Source organism: Stegostoma tigrinum, chromosome 36 (genome assembly GCF_030684315.1).
Source record: "Stegostoma tigrinum isolate sSteTig4 chromosome 36, sSteTig4.hap1, whole genome shotgun sequence".
NCBI lineage: Eukaryota > Metazoa > Chordata > Chondrichthyes > Orectolobiformes > Stegostomatidae > Stegostoma > Stegostoma tigrinum.
The window spans coordinates 18,848,261-18,863,453 of NC_081389.1; the positions used below are offsets into that span (position 1 = coordinate 18,848,261).

Consider the following 15,193-nt stretch of genomic DNA (forward strand, 5'->3'; position numbering starts at 1 on the left):
TGATTCAATGAAGCCTGAGCTACTTGGATTTTGCTCCTTATTTCGCCATTAGGAAGAAATCTGGTTGTATTTTTCCTGCGCTGTGTGGGGAGTTTGCCCAAAACCCTAGGCTTGCTGAAGCTCGTAGAATCCCTACTGTGTGGCAGCAGGCCTTTCAGCCCATCAGGTCTACGCTGACCCTCTGAGAGCTTACCCTTATCCCTGCATTTCTAATGGTTAATCCACCTAGCCTGCACATCTCTGGACAATTTAGCACGGCCAATCCACCTAATCTGCATATTGTTGGACTGTGGGACAAAACCCACGCAGACACGGGGAGAATGTGCAAACTCCACACAGACAGTCGCCCAAGCGTGGAATCAAACCTGGGTCTCTGGCGCTGTGAGGCAGCAGTGCTAATCACTGAGCCACCGTGCTGCTGTGGTATGTGCTTGTAAATGTTCCTCATTAGAATATTGGATACAAAGAAATCAAAATTTCCATCAACATTTTGATGGGGTCACCTGATGTATGCTTGTCAGCTGTTCTTGTGTTGAATGTAAGAGCAGAAGTTGGCTATTCAGCACCTTCAGTCTGCTCCACATCATGTCTGATCTGATATTTCAGTTTTAAGAGGCTATTTCACATTCCAATCCACATACTTTGCCGAGAGAGAGAGAGAGGTAACTAATAGACGACATTGTACTTGACTGGAGTCCTGCTTGATTCCTCTGTTATTTCCTGTGGTATAACTTCGAGCTGATAGATCTGGTTTGGTGATTTCCCTTTTTTTTTTGTTTTGTTTTATGCAAGCAATAAGAAAGGCCATTGAACCACTTCCAGCATCTCACAGATCAGAGTTATTTCATAATTGATCTCCGTTAGCCCACCTCCATTCCGTAACCACCATCAATCTTGCCAAATAAATCTATCAAATCCCACTTCAGTCACCTCGTCGTCGACAGCTGCCTGGGGAAAGAGAGTTGCTGATTTTCACTCAGCTTTGTGTGAAAAAGGTGCCTTCGACATTGTTCTTGAATGACCTAGGTCTGAATTTCAGGTTATAAATCCTGTTTTTCCATCAAAACTTCATTAATCAAATGAAACAGCTCAATGAGTTTACTGAGATAGTAGGAACTACAGATGCTGGAGAATCTGAGATAGCAAGGGGAGGAATCAGAGGAGCAGGAAGGCTGATGTTTCAGGTCTGGGCCCATTTTTCTGAAGAAGGGTCTAGACCCGAAACATCAGCTTTCCTGCTCCTGCTGCGGCTTGGCCTGCTGTGTTCATCCAGCTCCACGCCTTGCTATCAATGAGTTTACTCCTTGATTTCTGGCACTCTCCGCAATGATTCCTCATATTCCAGGCCAGCGTTGGCAATGTGTTACAACTTGTATTAAGTCAGAGTTGCTATCGCAGCGTGCACTTTCACCGGAATGCCTAAGTCTGGACAGTGATGGTGGAGGCTCTGAATTTCTGCCCATCACATAGGGCTGAGCAGGAATCTCTTCCCTTTTTAATGACTGCCTGACATCGCTGTTTATTGGAAGTGTTTGCAGTCGATGCATGACCTATTTACCCTCATTATCACAATGTCTCCATCGGCCCCTGGAGTGTGACTCCAACATGTGTTTCTGAGTCATAGGCAACGATGCTGCCCACTTTGCCATGAAGCCTCCTTAATGTCAGTTTTGCAAGGTTTCATTCTAAGTGGCTCTTCCAAAAGATATTTGAGCATCAAGCCCAGTTTAAGAGGGAGTACTTCCCAGTCAGTCCCTGCTGTTCCTTCTGACGGTCAGCCTTTCCAAACAGCCAAACACCAAAAAAAAATACAGTTTTGGAAAATTCTAAATTTGAGTCTTTTCGATTGAATTTGCCCAAACACAAGGCCACCCTCTCGGCACCAAGGAGCCGGGCTCAATTCCTGGGCGACAGTCTGTGTGGAGTTTGCACATTCTCCCCATGTCTGCAGGGGTTTCTTCCAGATGCTGCAGTTCCCTCCCACAGTCCAAAGATGTGCAGGTTAGGTGGATTGGCCATGGGAAATTGCCTTGCAGTGTCCAGGCATGTGCTGGTTTACCTGGGTTGGCCATGGTTTTTTTTTTAAAAACAACCATCTAGGGTTACGGGGATGTGATGCTCTCTGGAGGGTCAATGCAGACTCGATGGGCTGAATGGCCTCTTCCAGTTCTGTAGAGATTCTACAACAGCCAAAATGAGATCTCTGCTCAGTGTGATTTGTCATTCTGAAAGATCGGTCAAGGTTGATTTTAATAAATTTGAAATTTATTAGTGTATAAATTTGGCCTTTCATCACTTAAGACCTAACATGACACTTGATTTGGGATCATTGCATCTCATGAGGAGAAGGTGACAGCCTAGTGGTATTATGGCTAGACTATTAATTCAAAGACTCACATGCCTTTCTGTAAAACTGGGTTTAAATCCAGCCACAGCAGATGGCAGAATTTGAATAAAATCTGGAATTAAGAGTTGAAGTTTACAACTGTTGCCGATTGTCATAGAAACCCATCTGGTTCACTAGTGTCCTTTTAGGGAAAGAAACTGTTTCACTCAGCCAGGCTGGCCTAAATGTGACTTCTGGCCTGCAGCAACGTAGTTGATAATTAACTCCAGTCTGGGCATTTAGGGATGGAAAATAAATTTTAGCCAGTGACACCCTCATCCTGCGAATGATTAAAAGTAAAATCTCTGATGGTGCGTTAATTTGTCTGCATAATGATCACCTTGAATTTTCAGTTTATCTTCTCTCTCTCAAAGGCCCTTCTGGTTAACATTGATCCTCGTCGTGTTGATTCAACACATACTGGCTCGACTCCTGTTTCTTCAGAAGGATGGGCAACAATTTATCCTTACCAACAGGTACAGGAGTTTTGATCGTTACTAGAGTACTCTAAATTCCTGAGCGCTGAGAGTGTTTAAAAATGTTAGTTAATTGGTATTGTATTAACTGCATTTACTCATTGTGTATTGGCCAGACGCTTGTCTCTGAGCCACAAGGTTTAATTGAATTGAATGATTTATTTATTGTCCCTTGTATTTTACACTGAATAATATAGTAAAATACAATGAAAAGCTTCAAATGTCACCACAATCCTGTGCCGTTTTGAATAGTTTCAGAATAAAAAGATATAATTGAAAGAGTCTATCTTTGTTCGGAGACTAGAGCGCTGACCTGCCAGATGTTTTGGACAAGACTTTAAAGGATTTGTTAATTTAGATGAACATGCATTCCCATAACATTATTTGAAGAAGACGGCAGTGTTCCCCCAAGTATCTTGGCCAATATTTATCCCTCAATCAACATCTCAACAGCAAATGATCTGGTCACTTGGCGAAGATAATGGGGTACTGGTAATGTCCCTGCACTAGTAACCCAGATCCAATGGCTAACGATCTGGAGATATGGTTCAAACTACACTGCAGCACCTTGTGAATTTAAATTCAATAAATAAAGCTTGCTAATTGAAACATACTCGGTGGTGATGGTACCCGTAAAACTGTCATGGATTGGTGTTAAAGCCCATTTGACTTACCAGTGCCTGAATATCTGCCCTTACCCGGTCTGGTCTACTTGTGACTCCTGATCCACAGCAATATGGTTGATTCTTAACTGCCCTAACGTCACTCAATTTAAGGGCCATTAGGGATGGGCAACAAAAGCTGGCCTGGCCGTCCACACCTACGTTCTCACAAAAGAATAAGGAAAATAACACCACCACGGGCAGCATGGTGACTCACTAGTTAGCACTGCTGCCTCACAGCGCAAGGGACCTGCATTCGAATCCGCCCTCCGGCAACCCTGTAGAGTTTGTGCGTTCTTCTCATGTCTGCATGGGTTTCCTCCGGGTGCTCCGGTTTCCTTCCACAATCTAAAATTGTGCAGGTTAAGTGGATTGGTCATGGGAAATTGCCCATAACATCTAGGGATGTGGAGGCCAGGTGGATTAGCCACTGGAAATGCAGGGTTAGGGTAGGGGGGTGGGCCTGGGTGGGATACTCTTCAGGGGATCGATGTGGACTTAATGGGCCAAATTCCGTCCTTCCACGCTGTCGAGCTTCTTCATCCTAAGATAAGGAGAACTCAAGTATTAAGATAAGAGCAGAAATTGCAAAAAGCTCAGCAGGCCTGGCCACATCTGTGGAGAGAAATCAGAGTTAACATTTTGGGTCATCTTTCTATAGCAGGGAGACGAGAATTGAGCTTAGTGTTCTGAAAGTGACCTCAAAGTAATGTACTGCCACAACATGACGTCCTAATCATACACAGCACTCACCCAATGAGGACAAACACACCAAAATCATCCTGTATCACTGCAAATTCACTTTCTAAGAAATATGCACCTGCATCCCTACATCTCTTTGTTTGGCAACACTCTCTAGGGCCCCACCATTAACTTTTATTCAACTGACCTTACTGTATTATTTTTCTCCTTCACTGCAGACGAAGCCTGTATATCTTCACTTACCTGCTTTTCACTTTCAATGTTCTGATTGGGGTCATTGCCGGTGTGTGGAGAGTCATCTTCACAGCTCTATACAACATTGTCCATTTTTGCCGACTGGACCTTGGCCTTATAAATCGTGGGGCGGAGATTTTTGACCCAGGTAACTTCCATGAGCTGCTTTCTTTATCTTCTGTAGTCTATTTATTTTCATTTGAAACTGCATTAGTATCGCACTGTTGTACTGGCAATCTGTTTAGTTTTATTTTAAAGAAAGCTACATGTTGGCTTGTGAAACCAAAACCTGTTCTTTTGAAATAACTCTGAGATAGTAAGAACTGCTGATTGCTGGAATCGGAGATAACTCAGTGTAGAGCTGGATGAACACAGCAGGCCAGGCAGCATCAGAGGAGCAGGAAAGCTGACAATTTGAAGTGATGTTTTTAAACTAGGTCGAAACTACCAATTTGGTGGTGTTTTCCAAATTCCTGATGTGACGTAAACCAACAGCGTAGCTTCACGTTCTGCCTTTAGAAGGCAGTGGGAATGGGGGTCATTGAATATTTCTAAGGTGGAAGTGGATAGATTTTTTTTGTGAGACAAGGAAGTCAAAAGCTGCTGTGTTGTTATCGTACAGGAACAGCAAGACAAATTAAATCAGTCTCACTTTCGCAGGATTCCTAACACCATGAAATTCAAACATTCAATGACCTCAAAATTGGCCAGTTGTTCCCAACCAGAATTTATACACAATAGATTTAAAACATATTTATAACTTAAACAACAATTAGCAATTTATTGTTAAGAATGTAACTTCAGCAGAACACAGAAATTACAAGATAAATAATTAATATCTAATATCTAAGCACAATCTTCTTTGATTATAAAGCTTCTGTCCTTTGTCACACAGAAAAAGACAAATGCAGTTAAGGGATAAGTTTAAAAAGAAAATAAAAGAATCATCATTTGCCAATTCAATGATTGTTTCAACAATAAATACTTTAGTTAGGCCTTCATGAAATCCTTGGATAATGGGTTATGTTACAAGCACGTAGGACTGTATATCCTCCTTAATGTCAGAAATCACTGGTCAATGCAAGCAGCTTCCACAGAGTCTTTGAAGACATTTTATTTTACCTATTTCTTATCGAATGTGGTTCATTTCTCAGAACATTCAACAAGTTGATGGTTTCAGGATAATGAGAGCGCAAAACCAAAAACAGCTTCCCAGTCCGGCAGCTTCTAAAGCCAAACTACCGACAGCCCAAAACCCAGTCAGCACCAGTTCACTCAGGTAGTAAGAACTGCAGATGCTGGAGATAGAGATAACAGTGTGGAGCTGGAGGAACACAGCAGGCCAGGCAGCAACAGAGAAGCATGAAAATTAACGTTTTGGGTCAGGTCCCTTCTTCAGTTCATTCTCTTTGTTTTCGCATTCTTTTCAAAATTTTCTATGATTTTGCTGGCCAGCACCAATCTTCCTTTGACCAATTCAACATCCAATCATCTGCCAGTCCCTGAACATAAGAGCATCTTGGTGCCAAATCATCTCCAGTGTTCTTAGAGCAGTAATTAACCTGCATTATCTTTCCAGGCCAGTTCCCAACAGAAAACATCAACCTTTTGTGTTTTTCTTTTTGGAAAGAACAGGCTGCTGTCCAAAGCTCAATTCTCAATTGCAACTCAAAGTTCCAAACCTAAAAATGAGCAAAACTTAGATAAAATAATGCTTTCAACAGGTTATGGATGGAAATGTAGAAGTCAAAACGCAGGTTGATCAGCTGTAGTCCTTTTGAATGGTACAGCAGTCTCATAGAACTGAGGTGGCCTACGTCTACTCTTGCACCTTTTGTATCTGTCTCTACTCCAATTGAACACTGTATGATATAAATAAGACTGTGTGGTTCTGTTGTTTTTCATATTATCATGTCCTTTATTTGAATGCTGAAACATTGTATTTCTGTCGCAAAATGCTGATGATCTATCATTCCAATTGCCCTGGGCCTCTATAGGAGTACAGCATTGTATATCTCAGCCCTCCTGCCTCTCAAAATCTCCTGGGCTCCAACAAATTCTTCTACTTAGCGTCCAGACAGTGTGCTTTGTCCGACTTTAAAAATAAATAATATTGCAACAATTAATCTGGACCAGAAGTGTTGCTTTATCATTGGGGATTGAGTGGTGTCTGTGTTTCCTGAGTCCTTTTTTAACCCTACTGTTCATGAAGAATACTGTCAACGTGCAAGCCTGTTGGACGTGGGCTAGTATTTTTGAAATAAGATCTGATTTTTGCCCATTTAGAAAGGTGGTGGTGTTGTCAGTGTGTAGGTACATAGGTGTTTAGCTTTGTTTTTTCTGTCTTGGTGATTTTCATTAGATTTCGGAATGAGTGGTCAATGCAAATTAAGGGGTGGGGTTTTCCAAGTCTCTTTGCCTCTGCACAACAAATTTACTAACAATGCCTTTAGTGTAGGGTTGAGAAAATATTGATTATTTTGTTAATGAGGGAGGTGGTGGTCTAATGGTATTGTCCCCAGAATTTTCATCTGGAGACCCAGGAAATGTTTGGGAACCATGTTCAAACCCTGCCATGTGGGATTCAAGCTTTAATGAAGTGGAATTAAGAGTCTAACAATGATCATGTAACCATTGGCAGTTTATAGAATCCCTACAGTGCAGAAAGAGGCCATTTAGCTCAAAGAGCCCACACTGACCCTCTGAAGAGCTTTCCACCCAGACCCAGCCCCAGCCCCCACCTATAACGCTCCTTTTCCTCTGGCTAATTCACTGAGCTGTCACATCACTGGATACTTTGGAGCAGTTTATCATGGCCAATCAACTTAACCTGTGTATCTTTGGACTGTGGGAGGAAACCCCTCAGACACGGGGAGAATGCGCAAACTCCACAGTCACCTGATGCTGGAATCGAACCTGGATCCCTGGTGCTGTAAGGCAGCAGTGCTAACCACTGAGCCACCTATTGTTGGAGAAACACATCTGGTTCAGTTAACGTCCCAAGGGAAAGCAATCTGCCATCCTTACCTGATCTGGACTCCAGACCCACAGAAGTGGCCTCTGCACAACTAGGGATGGACAATAAAGGCTGGACCTAGCCAGTGATGCCCACATCCTATGAATGAATAGAAAAAAAATCCCTAACAAGTGCTAGGAAGTTGGGAATCCACATCCTAAATTGTGCGACATCCAGAAGCGACTGTCCAACAGCGTGCACGTGATGGCCCTTTTGTATGAATTTCAGTATTGTGCCTGTTTCATTTCAGTTCTCAGTTAATAAATCTACAATTGACATCTAATCTCAGGGATAGTGACCATGCCAGCTATCGTCAATGGTCATAAAAACCCATCTGGTTCATTAATGCCCTCAGGAAGAAAATCTGCTGTCCTTGCCTGGTCTGGCCTACATGTGACCCATCGCCACATGCTTAGTGCTTATCTGGCCTCTGAAATGGTGTTAGTGAGCCACTCAATTCCAGGAAATTTAAGGGTGGGCCACAAATCTTGTTTTCCAGCAACATCCACATCCCATGAGAGGATCAAGAAAGAAAAATTCTTTTGCATCTGTCCCTGTGCATGTATGCTTTATTGAATAACTAGGATCCAACTGAAGGCTGCATAGAGAATTGCTGTCTTTTTTTTTCTTTCTGCAGGCTATCACTGCTACACCAACTTCCTGGAAATGGAAGCCAGTCAGTCTCATCGAGTGATGAAAGCTTTTTGCTTCCTCCTACTTGAATGCCAAAGTTCTGGGAGAAATTGCAGTGATAAAAGCAAATCTGTGGAAGAAGGTCAGTAATAGCGCAGTGCAAAGAAAGAAATTCAAAAATTAACTGGTGGAGAAATCTGACACACAGATATGTTCCTGGTTTTACTTTTCCAGCGCTTATTTGATGTAGAGCTCCTATGTATGTGAGGAGGGTCAGGTACTGTCATACACAAACTAGACCTGCCTTCACTCTTTAAACTGCACCTCATCTAATGATAGGGATAATGTAGTTACACAATAGTTAATGAACTTTCAAAAATGGGAAGTCAATATATGAATTACTACGCTCTGTCTCTTTTGAGGCTTCTATCTCCCAGCATATATATTAAATCTTTCTAGGGACCAGTTTATAGTATAATAAAATGTGACAAATATATGATTGGACGCTCACCAACATAGTAACCATTCTATTGTAAATTTCTGTGTTCTAAATTGTAATGTAAATTTATAACACTGTAGTTATAGCCTCCCACCACTGGTGATGCTGTAGTGCTGACATTTTGCTTCTCCTTCACCTGAACTGCAGAGAAAGGTCCTGGTTTTACCTAATTCTACTTTCTGAAGGGCTGCACGTTTTGCTACATGTTGCCTGTGACGATTTCTATCAATTCTGATGTATGTGTTTTGAATCTTAGGGATTCGGTTGGTACCTGATCAGAAGCAGACAAAATTGACAAAGTCTAAACAAGCTCTGGCAAGATGGTGCCTGATCTACACGCTCCTGAACAATCCTTCATTGGTCTGCTGCAGGAGGCCTGCAGTTTGCTCTCCCACTGACATAGTTACCAACGGGGAAATGAAGAGTTCTTCCAAGCCCAGCACAGAGGATCTTGTTAAATCTGAACTTTGTGAAAAAATACAAGGGCCTGTATAAATCAGAGTTCCCTGTTGATTCAACTAATTACAAGCAGGAGGTCAGTCACATTTCTACACAGCTAAATAAAAATGTGTGTAATTGCATACACCGCAGCTACACACATCACATCCCCTCGCAATAATTGGGCAAATGTTCCCGTTTTGGTTTTGCTATGTAAACGATCACAATGTAATTACAGACTTTGGCCACTAGGTAGCTCTATGGAGCAAGTTCCCCACACACAACTCTATATAACCTTCCATTTCAAAAAAATCATTTTTTAATTCAATATCTAACCTATGTCAACACTAGTATCATATTTAGTGGTCATATATAACTAGGATTATTTATTTGCCTTTTTGTAGCTTTTGAACTTTGTGATGGGGTCTGGTTTGAATTTTTACAAACAGTTACTATGAGAATGAGCCACCATGAAGCATTTACACTACGTAATCATGTACAGCATTTGCTCCAATGGGAGACATCTCAAGACCCCAGGTGGTAAATATTTTAAAATGAAAACTACTTGGTGCTACAGTTTTAATTTGGTACTAAAGAATGTCTGTATTACTGAGGAAAAGACACATTTTGTCAAAGCTTTTCACTTGAGTTATCAGGTAATTTACAGGAATACTATTTCCAGATGAAGGCAAACCGGCATTTCTGCTGCATAAGAGAAGAGTGCTGATTGGTTGGTTGACAAATGAACTCTGATTTGTAGAGGCGTTACCATGGAGAATGCACCAATGGTGCTGATTGACAGTCAGCTTTGTTTAAATTTAAAGTCAGGTGGGTTCACTTTGTTTGGTCAGGGCATTTCTCTGAGAAATAAACTAACACATTGTTGTCATCGGTTTTATTAAGATGTTGACAAAATGTATCTTTTCTTTCAGCAATACACTGTTGCAAAAAATCTAGGGGAGAAGAAAAAATGTTAATTTAATGTGCTAAATTTTGAAATTATTTTTCAAATGCTTCCTTTAAATTTTATACCCTGTGCCCACTAGCTTTAAAAACTGCTAAAATAATATATTTATTTCTAAATGTCAACAATTTTGGTACCATATTCCCACGAAGAGTTTTCCTAAATTCGTTTTAAAAAGAATTGAACTGACTCTCCTGTGTTTTTTTTTTGACATTCACCACTACTAGATTTTTAAAGTATTATCGCTGGTGGTTATTGTTACTGCAGTGAAATTACAGCTCATTGCAGACTATTTTGCTGTGAATATTCAGTTTTTATGCGGAGGGAATTGGGAAGTTAAGTTGGGAGATCTTTGTTGCTTGTCATTACGGCCGCTGCCAAATATACACGAGAAACCATCACAAAAGTAGAGGATGATTGTAGCCCCTGTACTGAGTTGAAACTGATGTACCATGGCGCCATTTGCCATGGAGATTTGGCAGATAGGTTGCAATGTCTCTCTTTAAATGATTCTCAACCTTCACTGTTCCAATTTGGGATATTTAGAGATCCTAGCTTCGTAGTCGTAGATTATACATCTTTGGGTCCTTTTGTAAGCTCTCCGATCCCTGCACACACAATGAAAATTGTGGCCAATTGCTTTGTTTTCCTACAAGTTGCAAGGGTTTGCAGTACTATTGAGAAAAGAGTCACACTTCAGCAGATTTTCACCTTTTTACATATTAGAGCTGGCACATATTAAAAAAATACAGGAGGGCACTCTTGGAGGAGCAGCACCAGGCATGCCCATAAATGAGCCATTAACCTGTTGAAGCTACAAAACAGGTCCACTTTTTGCCAAACTTGAAAGCAGTATGCGTTAGACAGACCTGGGTGATTCTGCAAACAATGCATCAGGTTGGAACTCTGCAGCCCTGCCACATCCAGCAGTGAATGGTTGTGGACAATTAAACAACCTACTGGAATGGAGGACCCCATAACTTTCTCCAACCTCAATGAGGGAGCCAAACACACCATGGGGAAGTGATGGCCTAGTGGTCTTATCGCTGGAGTATTAACCCAGAGAACCTGATAATGTTCTGGGGACCCCAGATCAAATCTTGCCATGGCAGGTGGTGGAATTTCAAATTTGCTGAGTATCTGAAATTAGGAGTCTAATGATAACTATGAAACAATTTGTTGATTATCAGTAAAACCTATCTGGTTCATTAATGTCCTTTAGGGAAGGAAACTGCCATCCTTACCTGGTCTGGCCTACGTGTGACTCCAGACCCACAGCAATGTGGTTGACACTTAATTTCCCTTGGGTAATTAAGGATAGGTGATAAAGGTTCACCTGGCCAGTCATACCCACATCCCGTGGAAGAATAATTAAATATCAGTGCACAAGTAAAGGCTGATGTATTTGTTTGTATCTTCAGCCAGAAGTGTTCATCTTCATGATCTTTCTCAGCCTCCTCTTAGTTCCCCAGTGTTATGGATGCCAGTCTTCAGCCAATTAGATTCATTCCATGTGATAATCAGGCAAGGAAGTGGATGTTGTACATGAACCTGCATACAGTTCTAATGATTTGTGCTGTCAAACTTGCCACACCCCTAGCCAAGTTGTTTGTATATAGCTATGACAATGGCATCTACCTGACAATGCGGAAAATTGTCCTGGTGTTTCCTATATACAGCAGGTCAAATCAAATCCAGCCAATTACTGCTTCATCAATCTACTCTCGATCATCAGCAAAGTGTTGGGAACACTATCAAGCAGCATTTAGTCAACAGTAACCTGCTTATTGATACTTAGTTTGGGTTCCACCATAGCTACTCAGTTCTTGACCTCATTAGTCAAAATATGGAAAACAATCTGAACTCTAGAGATGGGGTTACATGGACTTCTGTTGACCTGAAGGCCTCATTTGACAGAGTGTGACATCAAGGAAGCCTAGCAAGACCTGAGCCAATAGGAATTGGTGGGAAAACTCTCTCTGCTAGTTGGAGTTATAACTGGCATAAAGGAAGATGACTGTGATTGTTAGTTATCTCAGTTCCATGACATTAAAGGAGTTCTTCAGAGTAGATGTTCTTTGAATCACTTGTTCACAGATGTTAATACATACCTTGGGAGCAGGTGGGACTTGAATCTGACCTTCTAACTGAAAGGTAGGGACATTACTACTGAACCACAAAGGCCCTGTCTTCAACCCAACCATCTTCAGCTGCTGCTTCAATGGTGTTCTATCCAGCATGAGGTCAGAGGTACAGATATTTGCTGATGATTGCACAGTGTTCAATACAGTAGCTCAGTGGTTAGCACTGCAGCCTCACAGCACCAGGGACCCAGGTTCAATTCCAGCCTTGGGTGACTGTCTGTGTGGAGTTTGCATGTTCTCTCTTTGTTTCATGGGTTTCCTCTAGGTACTCTGGTTTCCTCCCACAGTCCAAAGATGTTCAGGTGAGGTGGATTGCCTATGCTCATAGTGTCCAGGATGGGAAATGCAGGAAAAGGATAAGGGGTGGATCTGGGTGGGATGCTGTTTGTGTGGATAGCTGTGGACCCGATGGGCTGAATGCCCTGCTTCCACACCACAGGGATTCTGTTCTATGAACATGATTCATTTCTCCTTGGATAGTGAAGTAGTCCATGTACAAATGGAGCAAAAGTTGGACAGTATCTAGGCTTGTGTTGATAAATGACCTGGTGCATTAGTGCTGCACAAGTGCCGAGCAATGACCATCTTCAATAAGAGAGGATTCAGCCATTGCCCCGCAACATTCAATGGCAGTACCATGTCAGAAATCTCCACTATCAATACGCTGGAGGTTTTCACTAGCTGGAAATTGAGCTGGACTACTTATTAAGTACTATGTCTACAAGAGCATTCCAGAGGCCTGGAATCTTGCAGTGAGTAACTCACCTTTTGACTCCAGAAATCTGTCTATCATCTACAAGGTGCAAGTCAGGAGAGTATTGGAATAGTGTCAACCCACTATTCCAGAAGCTTGAAACATTCCAGGATAAAACAGCTACTGGCACTCTGTCTAATGGTGTCATTATTCCTTTTCTTTTGCCACTAATGATTAAATTAGAAGCTGAGAACATTGATCAGATGGCAGTATTGTTATGGTTTGGTGCTAATCTCTGGTGAGTGTGCTAACGTATTGAGTTGGACCTGCCTGTAATCGGTTGATTTAAAGGACTTGAAATATAATGGGTGGGACAATTTAGTCATCTCTAGTCTTTATGGCAGCCTCGCAACCTCCACTTTACAATATTATTTCTTTTTGATGCCTGTTAATTCCACACATTTCACTGATTAGAGAAGGGGGGGAGGATGCCTTTTGAAGATTTGTAACATGATGCTTCTTTTTCCAACTTACTCCTGAAGCTTAAAAAAAACACTTGAAGTTCTTGCTGAATTAGCATTGGACTGTGGTGAGTTTTAAATATATTTGTCCATTTTGATCCCAATGTGCCAAAATGACCAAAAGTGCCTTTATTACATATACATACACTGACTTAGAATCACTTTACCTTGAGAAATGAGTCCTCTTCCTTAATGCGATATAGCTGTATTTTACTGTGCTGCTGTTATATGCTCTTACTGTTTATACAATAAATACAATTATTACGCTGAAGCTGTAACTGATTTCAAATGATTTTACCTTCTTGAGGGCTTATTTTCCCCCACATCTGACAATGATTCACTCATTTTCCAGGATCTGAATGCATCCTCTTGTATTTAAAATTACACTATCTGTATCTGGGGTGTGGCTGAGTATCTGTGTAATTCTTCACACTGAGATAGGATTTCAACTTGCATTTATACAGTCCCTCCTTAATTTAGTAAAATACCCCAAGGCGCTTCACAGGAGTATCACCAAATGAAAATAAACTGGTAGCAAGCCAAAGGCAACATCAGGATGCACCCTTGCAAAAACAGGCTTTAAGGAAAGAGTTAAAGGAAGGGAGCGTGAGAATTTTCAGGTTGAAATTTCAGAGCTTGGGACCCAAATAGCTGAAGGCACCAAGAGTGGATGAGGACATGAGGGAAGCAATATAAAGACTGGATTATGAGAAGCAGAAATACCTTCACAAGCTGCAGTTTGTAGATGATAATTATCAAATTACCCTTGAGGTAAACGATTGTGCCTGGAATGAGAAAGGGCAGCCAGCTCATGGTAAGTGCCTGCCCATCAACTAGGATTTGAGACATAATCATAAAACACTGGTGCGTTTGTGTGTGTAATCCGTCAGAAAGAGGTGGCATTAGTGAAAGTACCTGTTGTAGATCATGGTGCCTGTCCATCATTTCATGGCAATACATGTGGAACTGCGCATGAGCTTGACAGAACCAGTGACTGGCATCTTACAGCTATTGTTTGAAACTGTTGATTTTGGATTTCATCTGGAGTGTCCTGATAGGGGCCCAACCCCACTTAACTACACAAAAACATGATGGATCACTGGTTCTGATGAGATCCCTGTTGAGTTATTTTAAACCTCCCACGTTAAGTATCTCTTTAACCTACTTGTAGGAAGATGTGTCCTGATGATAATAATGAAAAACTTGCCATTTCTATTTTCTCTCTCTATCTCTGTACCCCTCCCCCTCCTCCTCATGAATGACAGCCCTGGCCCCCAAAGGTCCTCCTTGAATAATTTAATTCTGATTGATCTGATCTGCTTCATTTGAAACCTTCTGGATTTATTTTTAAATCTATTTATATGGAAATGAAAGGTTGCCCTTGCTGCATGAACCTAGTGACTTAAGGCAATGTTTCCCCAAATTGGTACCAGGAGGCTAAAAACACAAATTTCCAAATGAGTCCAGAGACAACATTGGGATATACCATACTGCAAATTGATTTACGAGGCTGTGTTTGGTAGTGTCACATGTGATGGACCTGTAACACACTACATCAGTAAAAGTAGAATGATCTGACACTGTCCAGACATGTAGCATAGTCTCTCTGTGTTGGAGCAATCAGTCTACTGAACAACATGTTGTCAGGTTTGTTTGTGGATGTAGAGAATCTCCATTGGGCAGTTTCCTTGACATTCATTCATGTTGGCCTGCGTACAGAGTATACAAGTCCCAGCAAAAAATGAAGTACAAATGAAGGTCGCCTTGAGCACCTGGTATTCAGGATTATAAACCTTGGAAGTTAGCAAAGAGTGGGGACATGTT

The 15,193-nt window shown here is 41.5% G+C and overlaps 1 protein-coding gene across 3 annotated transcripts in view; it reads left to right on the forward strand.

The window, feature by feature from the left end:
* Positions 1-13,640, forward strand: part of stra6 (signaling receptor and transporter of retinol STRA6) — a 49,983-nt gene extending 36,343 nt beyond the window's left edge. For all 3 annotated transcript variants that reach the window (XM_048520542.2, XM_048520541.2, XM_048520543.2), the window contains 4 exons: positions 2,761-2,862; positions 4,445-4,608; positions 8,114-8,251; positions 8,865-13,640. In XM_048520542.2, the coding sequence (XP_048376499.1) occupies positions 2,761-2,862; positions 4,445-4,608; positions 8,114-8,251; positions 8,865-9,103 (643 nt within the window). In that variant the 3' untranslated portion in view covers positions 9,104-13,640. The remainder of the gene's footprint in view (positions 1-2,760; positions 2,863-4,444; positions 4,609-8,113; positions 8,252-8,864) is intronic.
* The last annotated feature ends 1,553 nt before the right edge of the window (positions 13,641-15,193 follow it).